Source organism: Prionailurus viverrinus, chromosome D4, assembly GCF_022837055.1.
Source record: "Prionailurus viverrinus isolate Anna chromosome D4, UM_Priviv_1.0, whole genome shotgun sequence".
Lineage (NCBI taxonomy): Eukaryota > Metazoa > Chordata > Mammalia > Carnivora > Felidae > Prionailurus > Prionailurus viverrinus.
This window is the reverse complement of record NC_062573.1, coordinates 17,618,061-17,638,447: the sequence shown is the minus strand read 5'-3', so window position 1 is coordinate 17,638,447 and position 20,387 is coordinate 17,618,061. Positions and strand designations below refer to the sequence as shown.

General features: G+C 45.6%; 1 protein-coding gene across 9 annotated transcripts in view; it reads right to left on the bottom strand.

Annotated features, from left to right (window-relative positions):
- PTPN3 (protein tyrosine phosphatase non-receptor type 3) overlaps positions 1-20,387 on the bottom strand; it is a 115,295-nt gene that overhangs the window by 48,049 nt on the left and 46,859 nt on the right. For all 9 annotated transcript variants that reach the window (XR_007146555.1, XM_047831472.1, XM_047831471.1 and 6 more), the window contains 6 exons: positions 16,890-16,942; positions 10,336-10,456; positions 9,117-9,204; positions 5,061-5,149; positions 3,889-3,952; positions 2,194-2,366 (listed from right to left, as the gene is read on the bottom strand). Coding sequence is in view for 8 of the 9 variants with exons in the window: in XM_047831472.1 (XP_047687428.1) it covers positions 2,194-2,366; positions 3,889-3,952; positions 5,061-5,149; positions 9,117-9,204; positions 10,336-10,456; positions 16,890-16,942 (588 nt within the window). In the remaining variant the exon portion in view is untranslated. The remainder of the gene's footprint in view (positions 1-2,193; positions 2,367-3,888; positions 3,953-5,060; positions 5,150-9,116; positions 9,205-10,335; positions 10,457-16,889; positions 16,943-20,387) is intronic.

The following is a 20,387-nucleotide window of genomic DNA, read 5'->3' as shown; positions in this document are numbered from 1 at the left end:
GTGAGGGCTGAAATCTGCAGTGCACTGAAGCTGGTCTTAGCAGCAATGAACTGACGACCTGTGCCATGAACCACCAATATCCCAAATGACCCCCAGTGGCAGATTAAAAATGGCTACAGCTCTTCTTTGACTCGTCTCTTGAATATGGGCTGGCCTGTGACTGCTTTGACCAAGAGTAGCTGTGCAGTTCTGGACCTGGCCTTTAAGATGGCTGGCTGCTTCTGCCTTAGGTGGTCGGAGCCCTGAACTTCTGCATGAGACATCTACTACCCTGCTGGAGAGCACACATGACGAGGCCCAGAGGACACAGAACGAAGTGAAGGGTCCAGCTGAGTCCAGCCTTCCCATCATGCCATCAAGCGTGGGAGCAAAGTCATCCTGGATCCATAGCCCAGCCCAGCCACCAGTTGCCTGTCACTGAGAAATCCCAGTCTACTACATGGTCTTTCCTAAATTCTTTATCCACAAAATCTTGACAGATGACAGAAAGATTGTGGTTTTCTGTTTGTTTTGTTTTTAAGTAGGCTCCATACCAGCATGGAGCCCAACGTGGGGCTTGAACTCATGACCCTGAGATCATGACCTGAGCTGAGATCAAGAGTTGGACACTGGACTGAGCCATCCAAGCGCCCCAAGCTTGTTTCAAGGGACCAAAATAGGGGTAGGTTATTCTGCCACAATGGGTAACCAGAACCTGCCCCACCTCACCCCCAACTCCATGTTGGCTACATTTTTCAGAAACAAAGACATCTGAATTGAAGTGACACTGGTAGAATTTGAACTCAGTTTTCTTAGCAACGGTCCATTCTTTCAACCGCTATCAGCCGGCTCAAAGGATTAGGTTCAACTAATGTAAAAACTATATTCCAGTAAGTTATGTCTGTGACATCTTCAGTAATAGCTACTGAATGTATAAAATACTAGAAACAATATTATAGGAGCTGCAAACTTTGAAAATATATTTGCTCTGGGTTTATCAGAAGCTGAGAGAGAGCACTTAGCATCACAGATACTACCACTGCTACTAACATTAATTCGCTACTTAATTGAATCTATAAAAAGCTAACTAATGATTATCAACATAATAGGAAAGTCACTGGAATTGTGTGATACAGTCCCACATACCAGATAATGGCTCAGACAGGGGCATTATTTCATTAGTAATAGCCACTTCAACAACAATGCAAAATTACGAGAGCAGTTTTTCAAACCAATAGTTTACAATAACTTGATAAATGATTTCTGCTGTATCTGGTCCTGAGCAGGCAGTCTTAGAATAAATACACAAAAAATATAAACTGCATGATTAGTTTAGGGAATGCATTGTCATCTAAAGTTACAATTTTATAAGAGTAATTTCTTCCACTGTACTACTCATTAAACATTTTTAATATGATTTTTTAATATGATTCCTGTAGATACTAATTATACTTAAATATAATTAAGTATGCGCATGGTACCAACTAAACACTCAACTGGCAGTTCTCATTATTACTGTTATTTTGTGGTTGTTACTAGGTAGCATATCCCAAAGTCACTTGACTCTGGGAAGCTTTCTTTTTTTTAAAATTTTTTTTAATGTTTATTTATTTTTGAGAGAGACAGAGCGTGAGTGGGGGAGGGGAAGAGAGAGATGGAGACAGAATCGGAAGCAGGCTCTAGGCTCTGAGCTGTCAGCACAGAGCCAGACGTGGGGCCTGAACTCACGGACCGTGAGATCACGACTTGAGCCGAAGTCAGATGCTTAACCGACTGAGCCACCCAGGCACGCCCCTGGGAAGCATTATTTCTGTTCACTCGTTATTAGGGATGTCCGCATCAGCGGTCATCAGGGAAGATGTAACAGATGGTGGGAGGGGTTGTCTTGGTACCATGACGACCCTCAGAGTCTTTGTCACCTGCTTCTCTTAGTATGACACGGTACAGGAGCAGCTGCATTTCTGGCTGCTTGGGTGTTCCAGGGGCAGCAAAGTTGAGGAGACAGAAAGGAAGCAGAGCAATAGAAGTATCTGAGTTTGCATGGAAAGAGACACTGCTGCCCCTGGGGAGACTCGGAACTGCACAGCTCCAGCTCTGCGCCTGGGGTCCCTGGATGATGGCGTCCCTTCCCCCGAGGATGTCCTCTACCCAGCAGTGGCCAGGACACGTTCACATCTCACTCTAGTGTGGATACTGTCCCTCAAGAATACTCACTTTTTGGGGTTCCTAGAGCCCATAGTCCAGTACTGAGACAGAACATTCTTTTCCTGAGGTAGTAGCTTCTTAGCCTGAAAGAATGTATGGTGTTCCACACAGGATTTCCACAAGTTTTTGCAAGATCGGTAATTTAACATGTTGAAGGCCACAATATGTTCCCTGGATTCAGTCTGGGAGGAAAAAGCACAGTAGAGATTTCATCCGCACAGATGAAAGGGCAAAGGTGCATAGATGTTCTATGTCTGCATCAGTGGTCATCAGGGAAGATGTAACAGAATGTGGACAACCAGCTTCAAAATGCCTTAGGTCAGACACCAGTGTCATAGGACTATTCAGGAGCAGGATCAGTTAAGCATCTTATTCCTGTGGAAAAGATGACCTGGCTCTCCCCTTTATCATCACTTGTGATTCTCCCTGAACACTCTGATTTGGAATGTGCTTACATTCCTAGGTTGGATATATTTGGACCGACCAGATAAAGGCTGTGTGATACATCTCTTTTAAAACTTAGCTCTGGGAAAATCTCTCCTGAAGAATGTCTTCCACTTACCTGAAACTTGAGATTTTATAAGCCTTTGGATTTCTTTATTTGCTTTTCCCTGAGCATGGAGTTAATTTAATCATTTCCTTGACCCTCATCCTACCTGAGTTTAAGTTTTCTGTTTTCATGTTATATTACCATGTTGTGCATTTTGGGGCCACCTTCAATCTTGCAATGGGGGGGGAAGGTCAGGAGACCCAGATTCTAGTCCTAGTTTGCTCTGAGCTCTGGTGTCCTCATTTCCAAGTGATCACTGCTATGTGGAGCCATTTTAAGTACACATTATCTTTGAAACCCTGGGAAATGAACATAGTGACAATAAGTGAAAAATACATGGGGCACCTGGGTGGTTCACTCAAATTTGAGTGTCCAACTTCGGCTCAGGTCATGATCTCACGGTCTATGAGTCTGAGCCCCGCATCAGGCTCTGTGCTGACAGCTCAGAGCCTGGAGCCTGCTTCAGATTCTGTGTCTCCCTCTCTCTCCCTGCCCCTCCCCTGCTTGCACTCTGTCTGTCTGTTTGTCTCTCTCTCTTAAAAATAAACATTAAAAAAATAAAAAAAAATACAGGACATAACAGGATAGAGCATGGTATCTCTGATTCAAATTCCAGCACCTCCACTTGGTAGCACTTTCGAGCCCTCTTCTCCATACTGATAACGAGAGTCATCTGGAGAGTGGTGGTCCCTCTTAGGAGACACATGCAAAGGTTACTGTGCATGTTTAAACACATCAAGGGGAGGAACTGATCTCACTGATATGTATTGCTACGCTGCATGGGCTCATGCCAGGTGCTTTGACCAATGCTTTTATTTAATCTTCTCGATTCCCGGAGAGGTGGGTACTACTACATTTCTGGAAACAAGCTAACTTGGGCTAGGGGAGGTTATGTAACCGGCCCAGCTGGTAAGTAGAAGAGTGAGGATCCAAACTCATCGTTACTAACTCCAAAGCAAGTTACGTCTGCTATCAGATAAACACAGTGAATTCTACAGGCAACTCTGGACTCCAACTTCCATTTTCTACCCCCCGCATGCCATGCTCTTTCTCCCCCCAGTCACATGGATGGCCAGCTGCCTTCACCTGCTGAAGAACTAAGAGCTGAAGTGGCTAAAAACACAAGAAACAAAGCAAGTGTAGACATAACTCACCTGTTTTTGTCGTTGATGTATGAAGAACTTTTTCCTTTTGAAAGAAATCTTTAGAATGTTCACCCTGCAAAAAAATGAAACATATAAAATGCACACAGGGATCAGCTGGCTGGCAGCTGATGCCTCACAACGTGTATCCTCTACTCCATGACCATGAGGAGCACGGGCTCTCCGCTTCCTAGAGTTTACCCCGCGGTAGGAATGACAACAGGCCTGTAGCCTCAGCTGCATACCAAGGAGCTCACTGAAGCTGAGTATCACATAAGGACTACTGAATCATGATGTAGCTTTTAAATAACGAGAACCATGGGCAATGTGCGCTGTTTGTGGTCATTTGCTTTTGTGACAGTGTAGCTCTGCTTGAGCTGGTGTGTGCCTGGGGAGACCAGCTGAGGGCAGTGTGGAGCAGCAGAGGGAGGACAGACAGCAACCAGACAGACTTGGGTCCATATCTCCACTCTGGTACTTAATGGCCATGTGTCAAGTTTGCATAAGAACACGATTATAGCCCCCATGTGCAGCATTTTTATATACCGGTTCCCTACTAAAAGCTTGACATTAGTCCCTCAACTAAGCCTTGCAATAGTCCTGCAACATATTATTATTCCCAGTTCTCAGATGATGAAACTGAGGCTCAGACACCTCCCCTAAGTGGTCAAGATCATTCAATAAGGGATGCACAGATCTGAGCCTCTGCTAACAAGTCCTGTATGACGTAGTTGGAAGGCACTGCCTTTTTCAGAGTGGTCTTGTGAGGATTAAGTCTGTTTGGTCCCCTGAGTTTGTAGACCAGAACAGAATACTTAGTAAAAGTCCAACTAATAACTAAGGAACCACAGTGACAATACAGTTCCTGCCCAAAGGAAGTTCTCTGAGTTCTGGCCAATGTACCGCCCAGGACTCTGTAACTCCAAAACCTGCCTTGAGCCACTTCATCCCTGTTTCCACAGAGTATCCCAAACCACAGGGTGACCGGAGGAAGGGGCTGCCAGTGGAAACCAAACTCCTCTTCCCAAGTACCGAATCTGGATGAACCTCAGAGGTCAGAGGTAAAAACCTGGTCTCCACCCCTCCTTTAGAAATACCAGTTTAAAATTAGAGATAACATTTCTTTTGTTCAGCATATTTTTAAAGCATGATTCAGAAAATAATTAGAAGTGGTTTGCACTTACCAAGGATAGAAACTTGTGCAAATGTATTTTCGGTACACGGCAATGCCCGCAGAAGCAATCCCAATCATTAGATCTAAATTGTGCAGATCCTGTAAAAAGGAAGAACCGAGATTCACAGTGTGTTACAGTCATGCTTATGCCCTCTGGTAACTCAAGCACCCACGCTGTTATAAATAGCAGTATGTATAAGCTCCAAAGGAAGAATGTTATGGAAAACAGGCAACCGATACTTAAGATCCAAATGCTTAGCACCAGACTCTTCTAAAACGCACACGCGCTGCCTGAAAGCAACATCTGGGTCCCTCTGGGTTAGAGAGTTACCAGCAAGGCCTACTCATCATTCCACGGAATCTTGAAACGAATATCCAATTGTACATTTCCTACAATTAGTATTAGATATCATGTGAACATCAGAAAGACCTCACCCTCTGCACAGCTTTATACCAATCTCAACTTTCATCACTGAAAAGGCTTTAGCTACTGTCGTGAAGTGTAGAACTGCTGACTTTAAATCCAATTGAGAAAGAAATACAGCCTACAAATCCAATACACTCAACATTTATTAAGAGCCTGTGCGCTAGGCATTGCCGTAGACAATGAAAACACGGGGAGGGGCAGAGACAGGGAGACAGAGGATCCAAAGGGGGCTCTGTGCTGAGAGCAACAAGCCCGACGTGGGGCTCGAACTCACAAACGGTGAGATCATGATCTGAGCCAACGTTGGATGTTCAACTGATTGAGCCACCCAGGTTCCCTGAGTAAAATAAAATTTTAAAATAAAACATTTCCTTCCCTTGAGTCACCTATGCCCCAATTTACCCTATCATATACTCCAAATTATATTCAATAGGAGCGGGGGCAGAGTCTGACTTAGTTACAACTGAGTGTGAAGTTTAGGTTTGTCACCTATTAGCTGTGTTATTTTGGGCTACTGAGCCTTAATTTTTCCTTTTGTATAATAAGGATTATCAAACCCACCTCTCCAAAGGCTAAAATTAGAGAACATGTGGCAGGTATAATTATATTTTAATTTCCTTTTGCCTTTCAAAAGGTGGGACAAATCATTTGTGGACAGTGATATGAACAAGGGGAATTAGAGAAATCGGCCAAACAAAACACTGCTGACTGATACAGTCGAAAGTCCAGAGTATTCACTCCTGGGTACCCAGCTGGGATCACATGCAACTCAACCCAGGATAGTAACTATCCACTAAATTCCCACGCCTGTCCCCACACTTCCCAGCTACACGTGTACTGGAGAAGGCAGGGTCACGTGACTAGTCATGGTCAATGTTCTAGGAGCAGTGATGGATCTCTCCTGGGCTGAATCATTTCAGAGCTGCGGTGAAGCCAACCCTCCAACTTCCTCTTCCCTTGCCACACACACGAGGCCATGTTAGGTGAAGCCTCAAGATGGAGGCAGCCTGGCTGCCGAGTCACTGCACCTGGAGGGTCGCTGGGACCCATCGGAGCCTTTGAACTACTGGGAAGTGAGCTCTGTGGCGTCAGGTCGTTGGTGTGTAGGGGGTTCTGCCTGACACAACATAGTCAAAGGTAACCCAGCTCCCTCTGATACCCTGGGAGGTGTGAGCCAGGCAGGTAATCATCTGGCTCGAGGTCACTCATGGGACACAGGGGGTAGGGAGAGTGCAGGTCAACTCAGATACAGAGAAAGTCCACTTCACTGCTGAAGAAAGTTCTCCACAACATTCCACGGCAAGTGATTATTTGCAACGGAATAAAAATTAACCATCAAGTCCCAAAGTTGATATTTTATAAGACCCCATATCTTGTTCCTCCTTTATTACTGAGGCTGTAACTTGCCTATCACACGGTTATGGGATTGGAATGGCACAAAAGAAATGAAAGTGTTTCTATGAATCGCAAAACTCTCAGATGTAGAGTCTGATTATTTACTCAACTTCCCTGAGCCTACATTTTCTCACCGTAAAATGGGATGATTCGAATACTGATTTCTCAAGGTTGGTATAATCTTTAAACGAGACATTGTGGTCTCATGAAAGCATCTGGAACAATGCCTAGTACCTACTAGGTATTCAATATTTGCTTTCTTTTGTATATGATGTGGACCAATTACTGGCAGAAAATAGAAAGGTCAGAGGCCAACTAGACAGTGCTGGGGTCATGTACTAAAGCTGCTACTTCTGTGCTGTGTGACCTTCCAAAAGTCCCTGAGCATCAGTTTCTCCATCTGTAAAATGGGGGTAATGATAATACCTCACAGCATTACTGGGGGAAATAAGCAAGCCACTGTATCCGGCAGATAGAAATTACTCAGTAGATGATGGATATTAGTCAATTTTATTTAAAACTTTTTTTTTAATGTTTATTTATTTTTTTGAGACAAAGAGAGACAGAGCATGAATGGGGGAGGGTCAGAGAGGGAGGGAGACACAGAATCCGAAACAGGCTCCGAGCTGTCGGCACAGAGCCTGACGCGGGGCTCGAACTCGCAGACCGTGAGATCGTGACCTGAGCCGAAGTCGACGCTTAACCGACTAAGCCACCCAGGCGCCCCTAGTCAATTTTATTTAAAAAGTCACAACAAGAGGCTCCTGGGTGGCTCAGTCAGTTAAGCGTCTGACTCTTGATTTTGGCTCAGGTCATGATCTCACGGTTTACGAGTTAGAGCCCCAAACTGGGCTCTGTGCTGACAGTGAGGGCCCTGCTTGGGATTCTCTGTCTCCCTCTCTCTCTGCTCCTCCCCCACTCTCTCTCTCAAAAATAAACATTAAAAAAATTTAAAAGTCACAATCAATTAAAATATTTATTGGTTTTCATGATTGTACCATTATAATTAAAAAAAATTTTTTTAATGTTTATTTTTGAGAGAGAGAGAGAGACAGAGCATGAGCAGGGAAGGGGCAGAAAGACGAGGGGATAGAGGATCGAAAGTAGGCTCTGCACCAACACCAGTGAGCCTGATGTGGGGCTCGAACTCATGAACTGTGAGATCATGACCTGAGCCAAAGTCGAACGCTTAACCGACTGAGCCACCCAATATTGGTGCCCCAATAACATTGTAATTTTTAAAAGCATCCAACTGTTAATATTGGCTCAGGTTACAATCTCAGTCATGGCATTGAGCCCCATGTAGGGCTCTGTGCTGAGGGTGGAGCCTGCTTGGGATTCTCTCTCTACCCCCTCCCCCCCCAATGTGTGCACACGTGCACTCTCTCTCTCTCAAAATAAATAAATAAACTTTAAAAGAAAAAGCTGTCATATTTGGGTAATTTGAACAGCAATAAGATGAAATAGTAAACACCTTGGCTCATTAAAGTATCACTTGGAAAATGGACAGACACATTTTTTGCTTTTTTAATCATCATATGAAATCATCTTTACAAACTACTTGTTTCTGGGGCACCTGGGTGGCTCGGTCATTTAAGTGTCCGACTTTGGCTCAGGTCATGATCTCACAGTTCGTGGCATCGAGCCCTGCGTCAGGCTCTGTGCTGACAGCTCAGAGCCTAGAGCCTACTTTGATTCTGAGTCTCCCTCTCTCTGACCCTCCCCCTCTCATGCTCTGTCTCTCTCTCTCTCTCTCTCTCTCTCTCAAAAATAAACATTAAAAATTTTTAAAAACTACTTGTTTCTGGGGTGCCTGGGTGGCTCTGTCAGTTAAGCATCCGACTTCAGCTCAGGTCATATTCTCACAGCTTGTGAGTTCGAGCCCTGCGTCAGGCTCTGTGCTAACCACTCTGAGCCTGGAGCCTGCTTCAGGTTCTGTCTGTCTCTCTCTGCCCCTCCCCCATTCGTGCGCCCTCTTTCAAAAAGTGAATAAACATTTTTTAAAAAATAAAAATAAAATAAAAATAAAAACTACTTGTTTCTAATCCCCATGACCAACCCTCCCCCTCCCACCCCATGGAAGCATGAAACATGAAAAAACAACTGGATAACCAACTTTACAAACTTTCTGAATATTGTTATACAAAGCTCTTTTTTTATTATACTGGAAAAGACATAGTCTCAAAGAAGTTTTCAAACCTTCGGAAATTAATTTCTGAACCCGGAAATGCCGAGGGTACCTACCCTACCGCTGTGTAGCTCCACTCCATAGAAGTCGAGGGTCCGTGCTATGTTGATAAAGCAAGATTCAGCTTCTGACTGCTTTAGTCCACTACAGAAGACAAGAGACAACGCAGAGCTCTCGAATCAACAGAGTGCACAACTCCAATTTTTAACATAAAAATCCCCTCCAAATTGGTAACATTTCTGTAAGGTTATTAAATGCCTTATGTTATTAATCTTCAACAATCTCACCCTAAATTCTACTAAACCAGGTCTTTTCTCTTGCCCACCGAATAGGACTTCATCGTCTGCTCAAGTCCTTTACTGAATAATACTTCCCATTATTAGGCTCTCAATACTCAGATACGGAAGGAAGTCACCTTTTGGAATTCCCACCCTCCTTGTTCCAAGTTGCTTACTTGATAGGTGCTCTTCAGGTCTTTCCACCTTTATCTATTCTTCTGGCAGCCTCAAACTCCCAAACGTCACTGTGCTATTTTAGGATGCTGGCTTCTGCCTGGGAAACAATTCTGGGAGGGAGGATTGGCCGTGCCTTTTAGAAGGGACGCCAATTGCTTGGCCTTTGTTTTTGCAGCCTTCCCAACAATGTCAGGTCCCTTGAGACCTGGCCTTCCTGGTCAGGATGGCCCTGATCTGACCTGGACTATAGAGCTGCCTCTCTGTAGCTTTGAATAAAATGAGGCAAAGGACAAGGAGCTCAGAATCGGGCATATCTGCTGGAATGGAAGCTGGGTCTGCGGCAGCTACGGAAGACTGGGCCTCCCTTCTGGAATGAGGGCGGTTTCACGACCCAAAGCCAGGGAGGATGTGGGATTCACAGGGCCTCCTGGCATTCGTCCACCTGCCTGTCTATTCAATGATGCTTGATGGAGCCACCCATTTTATCAAATGTGGTCAACTGTTAAAAGTTGCCTGGTAGGTCAATTTGTGGGGCATATTTAAAAAGGGCATTTCCGCTAGGAATTAACAGATTTCAATGACACCCTAAAAAAGAATGCTGTAAATCCCCTTAGACTCTTACCGGATTTTGCACTTTACAGAAATGCTAGTTATGCCAAATATATCTGCCATCGTAACATCTCAAAGGTTCACAAACCTCCGACAGCTTAAAAGAGGGTTCATGAACAAAAGGAAGAGAACACATCAGACACAAGGGAACATAAGGTCTGAAATGTGCGACCTGGGTTCCCAAAGTAGGCCACCCCACCCCTCTTCTCACCTGTGCTGTTCGTGGAGCGATTCCACCTTCGTTAAAAAGTCATCGTTCTGATCTGGTATAAACTGACTATCAGAAAGATAGCCTGGATGATGAATGGAAGAATCATAGTCTCCAAAATGCGCTATCGAGACAGAATGAGGAGGAAATCGCCTTTTCAATATGGTCTGCATTCACAAGCATCTATAGCATCACAAGAAAAGCATTGGAAGTATTCCAAGAGGTTCTACCACTGCATGAACTTGAGCTTCTCCTTAGCTCCAGATTCTACATTTCTATCTGAACCCTATGTGGTACCACCACACATGCTTCAGCTGAATGTTCTCTCCCCGCGGCCAGACATTTGGACAGTCTAACCTAGGCCCTATTCTAAACCCATGCTCTGTGGTGAGCCCTGCAGCTTGCACCGTACCCCTGGATAAAGAGAAGTAAGAGAAGCCACTCAAAAATGCCATGCCCTGTATGCCGCGTCCTGTGCAGAAGACGGACTCTCTAGTAGCCCAAGGTGATCACAACACTGGACCAGCCTGCTCCAAAAAATGTGTGTGGGCAGAAGGCAGGTTATGCTGACTTGACCACGGCCTGCACCTTGACCAGGTCCCCGGAATTTGGAAAAGTGGTGGAAGAAATGGAACCAGGATGTGTTCGGAGGCACAGTGGGGGGGTGGCATGAGGGCTGGGAGTGGGTGGGGCTGACTGGCCCTGGCAAGGTGAGGGCAGAATTCTGGGGCAGAAGGAACACTCTTGGGGGAGTCAGGGAAACACTGGAGACCTGCAATTGCAGAGGGTGTAGGAAGAGGGCCTTACAGAGGGGTTCCCAGATCCATCCCTGGTCTAAGCGGCGCCTCTCCCTCAAGATCCTTGACTGCCATTCTACAAACGTGACTCACTGACATCTACTGTGTAATAGATATTCCTGAGAGTTGTACATGGCTGCCCTGGGGATCCAAACCATTTGGGTGTCTGGACTGTTGAGGAGACTGGGAAAAAGACCCTGGGTGGGGCACCTAAGGATCTTGCCTGTGGGACACAGGGACACCTGCCTCCCTTCACGAAGATTCAGTTTTTCCATCTTTATAAAAACAGGAGAAAAACAAGTTCTAGTTCTGATGGGCAATTACTCTAGTATTTCATTTTCTCTTTTTTTTTATTGAAAAAAAATTTTGTGTTTATTTATTTTTGAAACAGAGACAGAGTGTGAGCAGGGGAGGGGTAGAGAGAAAGAGGGAAACCCAGAATCTGAAGCAGGCTCCAGGCTCTGAAGGGTTAGCACAGCACCCGACGTGGGGCCCAAACCCACAAACTGTTGAGATCATGACCTGAGCCAAAGTCCGTCGCTGAACCCCTTAACCGACTGAGCCACCCAGGCGTTCCAGTAGTATTTCATTTTGTTAATGGGACACTTTCATCTTTTTCTTAAAAATATTAACCTTGATCTTTCCAAAGGTTTCAATGAATTCTTCCCACAGTTGGCTTCAACACTAGGCGGCTTCTGAGGGCTAGCGTTGCACAGCGCCCACTCAACACAGAGTTCTAAATCAAACAGCTCCTTCTGTGACACGAGGATGGGGACCGGGAGAAGCTGCTGTGATGCTTCATGGCCAATCTCAGGAGGGAAGGAGATGAGCCGGGGAGCTGCTTAGGGGAATTCATCACAAAGAGGAGAGGCTAGATACAAGCACATATTTCTTTATGTCCGTTTGGCCCTGCTCACCCTCAACTGCCACCACACCCAAGAGCTGCTCTTTGAGATCCACACCATAATGAAGGGATCTGTTTCCTCCTTACACTCTTCCCTGAGGGCTGGGAGTGAGGCAGACTCATCCCTGGGGCCTAGCACCTATGCATGGCACCCAGTAGGTGCTCAGGGACACAGTGCTCAGAACTAACTGAAACAAAGGCTACTACAAAGTTCAGTTTTGGAAGGGGAAGAGGGCCTAAAAAGCCAAGTGATCTATGCACACAGACTTGGTCAAGGGTAGACCATAGGCTGTTAAGGCCAGCCAAATGCAGCTAAGCTATGGACTGCAATGTCAAGGCTGGATTATGTAAGCACAAGTGTGGTGTATAGGTGAGTTTGTACATTGTGAAGTATAGAACCGTGTGTTTATAGGAAATAATTTAGATGCCCTGACACAGAGCCCCCAATGAGGACAGCATGAGAAAGTCTTAAAATTATCTTGTATAAATTCATTTTAAAAGGGAAGAAACTAAAAAAAGAAAGAGAGAGAAAAAAAAAAAAGAGAGAACAAACTATGATCCAGAGATAAGGGACTTCCCATATCACAGAAGCCACTTCCAGCAGTTAAGACCAGAACCCAGGTGATCCATGCCCCCCAGCTTATGCTCCTACCATTCCCACCAGCCTGCCTGCCAGGTCCAAGCTGTTGCTCGCCATTTGCTGAGGACAGGGGTTATGTCCCCAGAGGGCAGCCAAATGCTGCAAAGGGATTTTCCTGAGCCTCAAGGCAGAGTCCGATTAAATTTTACTCTATTGGTTTCATTTGCTCATGGTGAGCCTCTTGGACCTTGACTTGGTCATCTGTTTTAGCTGATAAATCCCAACCCCTGGGCCCTTCTGCAAACGTGAACAGCAAGGTCATCTTTAGTCAAGTCACTGACAAATATCTGAACTTAACAAAAGGCCTAGAGGGAATCTCCCTGTAGGGTGGTTTTCCCTTGGAATCTTAGTCGGCTACTCCGTGCAAAGTTTTGTGCTCACCACTAGAGGGAAACAAAGTTAAATAGTCATCTGCAAACACTTGGCCAAGCACAGAGAGGTTCCCCTGTTGATTTCAAAGCGCTCATGACAACCCAGCGACAGACATTGCTTTTGTCCCTATGAAACAGTTAAGGGAAGGGCGACTCAAGGAAGGGACCTGCCCACACTGCTCAGCTGGTAACTTGGAGCCTAGACTTTGACCACAGTCCATAACCTTCATCTACTTACTATACCACACACCCTAACCTCCAGAGCAATACACTTTCCTATTCGTGGGGAAGCAACACATGCACAAGCTAATTATAGCAGGAAGATAAGGAAATGAGTATTTATGTGGGAAGTACATTGTCTTAAGTTCCATGCATTCTTCTGGCTAAAATTTTATATTGTGCAGGAAACAGAGAGTATATTCCAGACACTCAAATGTGCGGCATTTCCAGCTGTCAAACTATTCTGTTGGGAAAGTCCTTTATATAATATAAGCAAGCCCCTTACATGTTATTCATCTAACACCAGCTTAATCTTGGAGGCTCTTCTCAGGGGTCATCACTAAGAAGCTTTTCTGGACTCGCTTCCTTCTCCCCCATGCAAGATGGAGTGCATCCTCTGTGCTCACCCTCACTGCCACCATCAGCTGGCCCACCTGTGCCTCCCCAGCAGGCAGGGGACTCCAGAGAGAGGCCATGCTCTGTCTGTGCACCCTAAGACTGGTACAGAACCTGCACGTGACAGAGGTCAAAGGACATTATGGAATGAATACGTATTTCTAAGAACTTTATTCTTTGAGCCTCCTAAATACTTGAGGCCACCAGCAACCTATAAAATCTTTTCAGGTATTGGGGGCGCCTGGGTGGCTCGGTCAGTTAAGCGTCCGACTTTGGCTCAGGTCATGATCTCATAGTCCTCACAGTCCATCTTGAGTTCAAGCCCTGCATTGGGCTCTGTGCTGATAGCTGGGAGCCTGGAGCCTGCTTCAGATTCTGTGTCTCCTTCTCTCTCTGCCCCTCCCCCACTCACGCTGTGTGTGTGTGTGTGTGTGTGTGTGTGTGTGTGTGTGTCTCAAAAATAAACAAACATTAAAAAAAATATTTTCCAGTATTTACCTACATTAATCTAGTAAGAAAATGTGATTTTGGTTTGCTTGTCACTAGTGGGGCTTATCTTCATATGACACACCCCTGCCAGGACAATTTAGTGAAATGTAGTAGATAAAAATTAGACATCCAGCAGTACCCTATCCAAGAATTAATCTTAGAGAAATGCATGCACAGAAGTATCAGGAAGAATATATATGTACTTCCTGAGAGTGAAGGAATAAAGAGCTTATACTTAAAACTGCTTGTCTGACAACACATGATTTCATTATGCATGAGAGTCATGCTAATATTTCCACGGAAACGAGTTTCTGCTTTCTTGATGCTAATAACTTTCTTTAGCTCAGTTCTATCACTTGTTTGCAGAGGGGAGAACCTGACTTAGAATAGGATTTTCGTATTTGGTTCTTAAATTTTACTCTAAATAGAGTTTATTGTTTACAAAAGGCAGTTCTTCAGAAAGTTTTCTTCTGGGCAGACATGAAAACAGAGCGCAAGTGAGCACTTGCCACGCGGCGGGCGCTATCCTGAGAGCTTTCCGTATAATAACTCATTCCATCTTCACTACAACCCTAGGAAGTAAACACAGCTATCACCACTTCAGAGATGAAGACACGAAGGCCTGGAGAGGCTCAGGGTCATGATGTATTAGTGGAAGAGCCCAAGCCCAGGAAACATGGCTCCAGGAACGTGCTCATTGACTCAGTTACCAGCAAGGGTCCAGCTGTAAAGTTTCTAGTTATACATTTCCTTACATGTATGATTTGACTCAAACAGTCAATTTTGAATTGTAATCACCACCATCACCTCTGTTTTACAGAAAAAAAACCCCCGGGAATTCAGGGAGGTAATACCACATTAGTGGCAAGTGGAGAAGCCAGGATCTAAATTTAGTTTGACTATGTCCTTCCTAGTGTTCCTGCCCCTCAAAGCTCCAGCTGCGAACACCAAACTCACACCGGGATGTAGCAAAGCTGGTCTCTTCAGCTGATCAGCCTGGCAGACATGGAGTCCATGAGGTCTAGAGACCAGTAAGGACAAGGGCTGACTGGTGGCCATGCCATTTCCCATCTGGATACAACATGGCCGGGTCTGTTCCAGCTGTGTTGTAGGGAGAGGGGAACTTTCAAATCTACCCAGGCCTGTCACTGTGCAACCTCTTCTTGGTTTCCCATTGGAGAGAAGGAGATGCAGGCTATCTGGGGAGACTGAGACTGGATCTGACCTTACTAGTGAGTAGGGTCATTGTTAAAGGTCTGTCTTCCACTTCCTGGTATCCTGCAGGTGGGCAGATAAGCTGTGGGCCCGCCCAGTCACCTTGCTCTTCCCCTCTCCTATTTCTGTTCCTTGCAGCCAGGGGAGGGGACAGACTTAAGGCCACCTCAGGAGTCCCTGTCAGCCTTCTCTTGCTATTTTGCCTCTGAGACCAAAGTAGAGTGAGTAGTTCAGCCAGCACCTGCTCAGAGACCTGACCATCTTGCTCTCTTAACTCCCTACCCTACAGTCAGCTTAAGAGGGTTATAGGCCAAGATGCTGTGGGGCTTATAGAAAGGTAGAGGAACCGTCTTACATACCATGCACCTCTGCCCGACCTCTACATTAGCGTACTGCTCTGGCACCACACGGCTAACTATGAAGTGATACCTCGCCTTCCATCTGGCTAGGCCCCCTTTTCACCATGCATACCCCGCGTCTACCACAGGGCCTGATGTGGAATATATGCGCAACAAAGTTTCACTGAATAAATGAATTCTTAAACAGGCCTTGACAGAAAATTCCATATGGACTTTCTATCCAATGTGGCAGCCACTAGCAACATGTGGTTACTGAACACTTGAAATTGAGATGTGCTTAAAGTATAAAATCTGGGCTGGTTTTTGAAGACTCCATATTAAAAAAATGTAAAATATCTTGTTAATTTTTTTCATTGATTATATATTAAAATGATAGTATTTGGGATATGCTGGATTAATTAAAATATTAAAACTATACTCACCTGTTTCATTTTCCTTTTTTAATAATGGGTACTAGAAAACTGAAAATTACATATGTGGCTCACATTATATTTCTATTGGACACTGCTGCTATAGGGCAATAAAAAAACCCATTAGCTCTACTGAAACTCTAAAAATATGGGGTGCCTGGGTGGCTCAGTCGGTTGAGCATCCGACTTTGGCTCAGGTCATGATCTCGTGGTCTGTGAATTCAGGCCCTGTGTTGGGTTCTGTGCTTTGGATTCTGTGTCTCCCTCTCTCTCTGCCCCTCCCCTGCTCATGCTCTGTCTCTGTCAAGAATGAATAGACATTAAAAAAAAATTAAAAATAAGTTCCTTAGATCCCAAGCAAGTAGCAGGAGTGGTCTCCAGGAAATTTCTTAACCGTGGGATTTGGTTTCCATGTCTATAAGCGGTGACTGGTAGAAATATTTGCCCCACCGGGGTTTGTTATGAGACACAATATGTGAGGGTCTGGTTGATACAATGTGTGATAGGTGACTTCTGTTGTATGGGTTCATCCACTCTTTCCCCCTTCACCACTCTCCTTGACCAACATCCCTGTGTGGGTGGACAGTGTCAGTCAGGATGACAGTGGGACTCTCCAGACAACCAGAGAGAAGCTTGCCCAACAGGATTCCTGGGAAGAGGGGAAGAGACCTGGTCAAACAGGAAAGGGCAGTGACTTTCTTAAGACATCAGTCAGAACAGTCTTGTCCAGCTGTGAAATGCTCCCTCGGTGACTTACATTGCACTGCATAGGATGCTAGAACCACCGCTGAGTTAAGAGGGCAGGTTAACCTGTCAGGAGAAAAACACATTAGTGAGGTCATGAGAGAGCCAACAACAGCCTGAAATGTCCATCATGGGTAACACCTATCTTCTTTCTTGCATTAACCATTAAAAAAATCTTGAATCATAACAAAGACAATTTTAGGATGCAACTCAAATAGTAAAGATAAATGTAACACTAAAGATTTAAAATTAAAGGAGAACTTTGTTGTGTTTAAAATAATACACAGTAATACAAATACCATGAAGCTAAAGGCCTAATGGTGGCCAAGGTTTTGGCTGATCAAGAAAGATCAGGCTCATATTACGAAGAGGAAAAGTGAGAAAATCATACTCTTAGATCATTGGGCAGCCTTCATATCTTTCTAGTAAAGACGTGAGACTTTCTGTAGGGCTTTCTAACTAAATCTGACTTCTGTTGACTCCATGATTCTTGATTACCCGCTTTCTAGAAAGGTGACATCCTCTTAGCTGGGAAAAATAGAAAAGGATCTTAAAATTTTAAAACTCCTGTGAGTTCTAAATTACTTAACAGTTAAGATTCCTAAATCTATTTACCCTCCTGAAGCTTCCGATCTATACGGAATGTTCTGTCCACCTCCCAGTTTGCCTGCCACTTGCTAGAAACCCATGGACTGGCTGCTAGACTTGGTCTCCCTTCCTCTCAGGCTCACTACCCTCCAAACACCCCATTTCTGTCAATAACATCATCTCTGGCTTAGTCATCCTTTGAATCCTCTGGTTGCTCCCTTTTCTCCGTTCAACCATGAACTATACCATCTGCCTAGGAGCTCGGCCAGCAGACCTGGGCCAGGGATCTCTGCCAGGTGGAGAAATGCACTGAGGAGGGGCTGAGTAGAAGCAGCAGAAATGAAGGCTTACAGGGTGGGGAGGTACAGATTTTAAGAGCATTCTTCCTGCAGCCCCAGGGGAAGTGGAGAAAAAGTACTGTTTCCATGGCAGCTCATGAGATTCCCAAGATGTGAGTCACCCCCGTCTCTCTGACTAATCAGGTTGACAGCCCAGGGTTCCCCTTCCCATCTGCTGTGCTATGTGCTAGTCCTGAAGCTGCACAAGAAGGTAGCCTTCCCAACTGGAGGGGTCCCCAACTTTCCTCAAGTTACCACGTGTTCCCTGCTAGAACTTCTAAGTAATCTCTCCAAGTATGGAGATACGCCCAGGCATATTCACCATCTGTTTGTTCATCTGGAGACCCAGATAGCCCGTGGGGAGCACAAACACCAGTCACTCGCTCTCCTACCAAGATGGGCTTCAATGAAACCTAAGTCAGTGTCCCTGCTAGCGGCAGAGCAGGGTGAATGGGACGTGGGGTACAACTGAAGAGACGGGCTAAGGAAGTTCAATTTAGATGGAAGGAACAATCCTATGAATAAGTCAGAAAAGAACATTTCAAAAGAACAGTATAAATACAAACTAAAGAATACCAAAAGCCTTCAAGGTCACTCAAGGTGGCCACTAACATGCCACGTGCCCCTAGACAGACTCCTTTCTTTCCCTCCAGGTTTTAGGGTCTCTATCTGATGAACAAGGTCATTTATCTCAGCTGGAAAGAGAGAATGCCTTGGGAACTGCCAACCACACAGTTCAAACAAATCAGGGCACCCAGGAGTCAGGGCTAATTAGATCCATCAAGTCTGTCACAAGATCCATGGCTACAAATGGCCACGCCCGCCCTGACACACCCAGGAAGTGTTTGGTAGCAGGAGGCCCTCTCCTCCGAGAGGTGGTAGAGGCCACCAAGAGGCCTGACAAGGAATGCCAGGGATTGAAGACAATGTGGCCCCCAACAGGTTTCACACAAAACTAACAAGGGGTATTGTGTTTGGAGAAGAAAAAATGAAGACTGCCAATTTTACTATGTGGAGGGCTCATCTGAGAGCTCCTGAGGGGGCAGGGCCTTGCCTTATTTGACCAGCACAGTAGAGAGCCCATCACACAACAGGTGGTTGGTGAAATAGTTGTGGAGAAAAGAAATGAGTGCACAGAAGAGAGAGACAAGTTGTTACTGCTGTAGAGGGCGGCCAGGACCCAAGAGAGGAGTGGGTGCTTTCAACCTGGAGTCATCCTGACATGTAAGAAGGCTGTCCCGTGAAAGGGGGAGCTCATTTCTGGGGGTGCTTAAGCAGAGGCCCCAAGGCCTGCAGTTGTGCTAGGGAAGGGATTCTTCCCTCCTCTGAGTGGGAGAATGAGCTAAATTACAAAAAATTTTCTAATTGTAGGAGCTCTGGAGAGTCATCAGGTTCTGGCAATCCAGAATTCAACATGCATCTTGTTTCTAAATGTTCCTCCCCCAACCCCATCCCCCAGATCTTCAGGGCCATGCCTGAAAATCTCCCTTCCATCTAGATGAAGCCCCCCAGGCTCTTCCAGCCTTCTCTTACGTGTCCCGGCACTATCTTTGTTGATGCTGCTCTGGCCACAGACCTCCTGCTTAAAAACCTCCAACAGCTCTTTGCCTGCTGGACACAAGATGCCTGTCTAGGTTTGACAAGAAGGACCTCCTTTCTCTACTCTCCTGTAAGTCCCCAACATGTGGCTTTTTTTTTTTCATTTTTTTGATGTTTTATTTATTTTTGAGAGAGAGAGAGAATGAGAATGAGAATGAGAATGGCTGGGGGAGGAGCGGAGAGAGGAGGAGACAGAATCCAAAGCAGGCTGCAGGCTCTGAGCTGTCTGCACAGAGCCTGACACAGGGCTCAAACCCAAGAACTGTAAGATCATGACCTGAGCTGAAGTCGGACGCCCAACAAACTGAGCCACCAAGGCGCCCCGCCCCCTCCCCTCCCCAAATGTGGTTTTCAGCTGGGACCATGGGCGTGTGGCAGGGCAAAGACTCCCAGCCCGTACTGCTACCCCTTAAACCTCATGGCTATTGTGGTCTCCAGAGCCCATACTGGTCCTAATCGCCTCCTGGGCTCCTGCCTCACTGCCCCTAACCACACAGTGGGCTCCTTCCAGGGGCTTCTGATGACCTCAGTTGAACTGGCAGGGGGAAAGACAGAATGAGGAGGATGGGAATAAGCTGTGACTCTTTCTACCAGTTCATCAGCTACAGTTTCTCCCTTAAGTCAAGGAAAAGTCAGCACTCGGAGAAGGCAGCTAGGGACCACTGGCTTGGCCTTTCTTTTCCCTTCTTGGACCATTTCACACACTTCTGGCCATGGAGATGGTCCTGACATACAAGACGTGCTGAATCATAGGCAGATGCTCACGCCTTCGAGCACAAAGTCTCCCAGTGAGAAAATGAGTCATGATAGGTACTAAGGAGCTTGGAAGTAGACCTAAATGAGGCCTGATCTGCCTTCCTCAATGAAGCCCGTCTCACATTCTGGGTCTCTCCCTCCCTTTAAAATTTCTCAGGTCTTTACCAGAAAGATAACTGTACCTTTTCTAATAAAATTGACACATGAAATGATGTTTATCCATCCTCCAC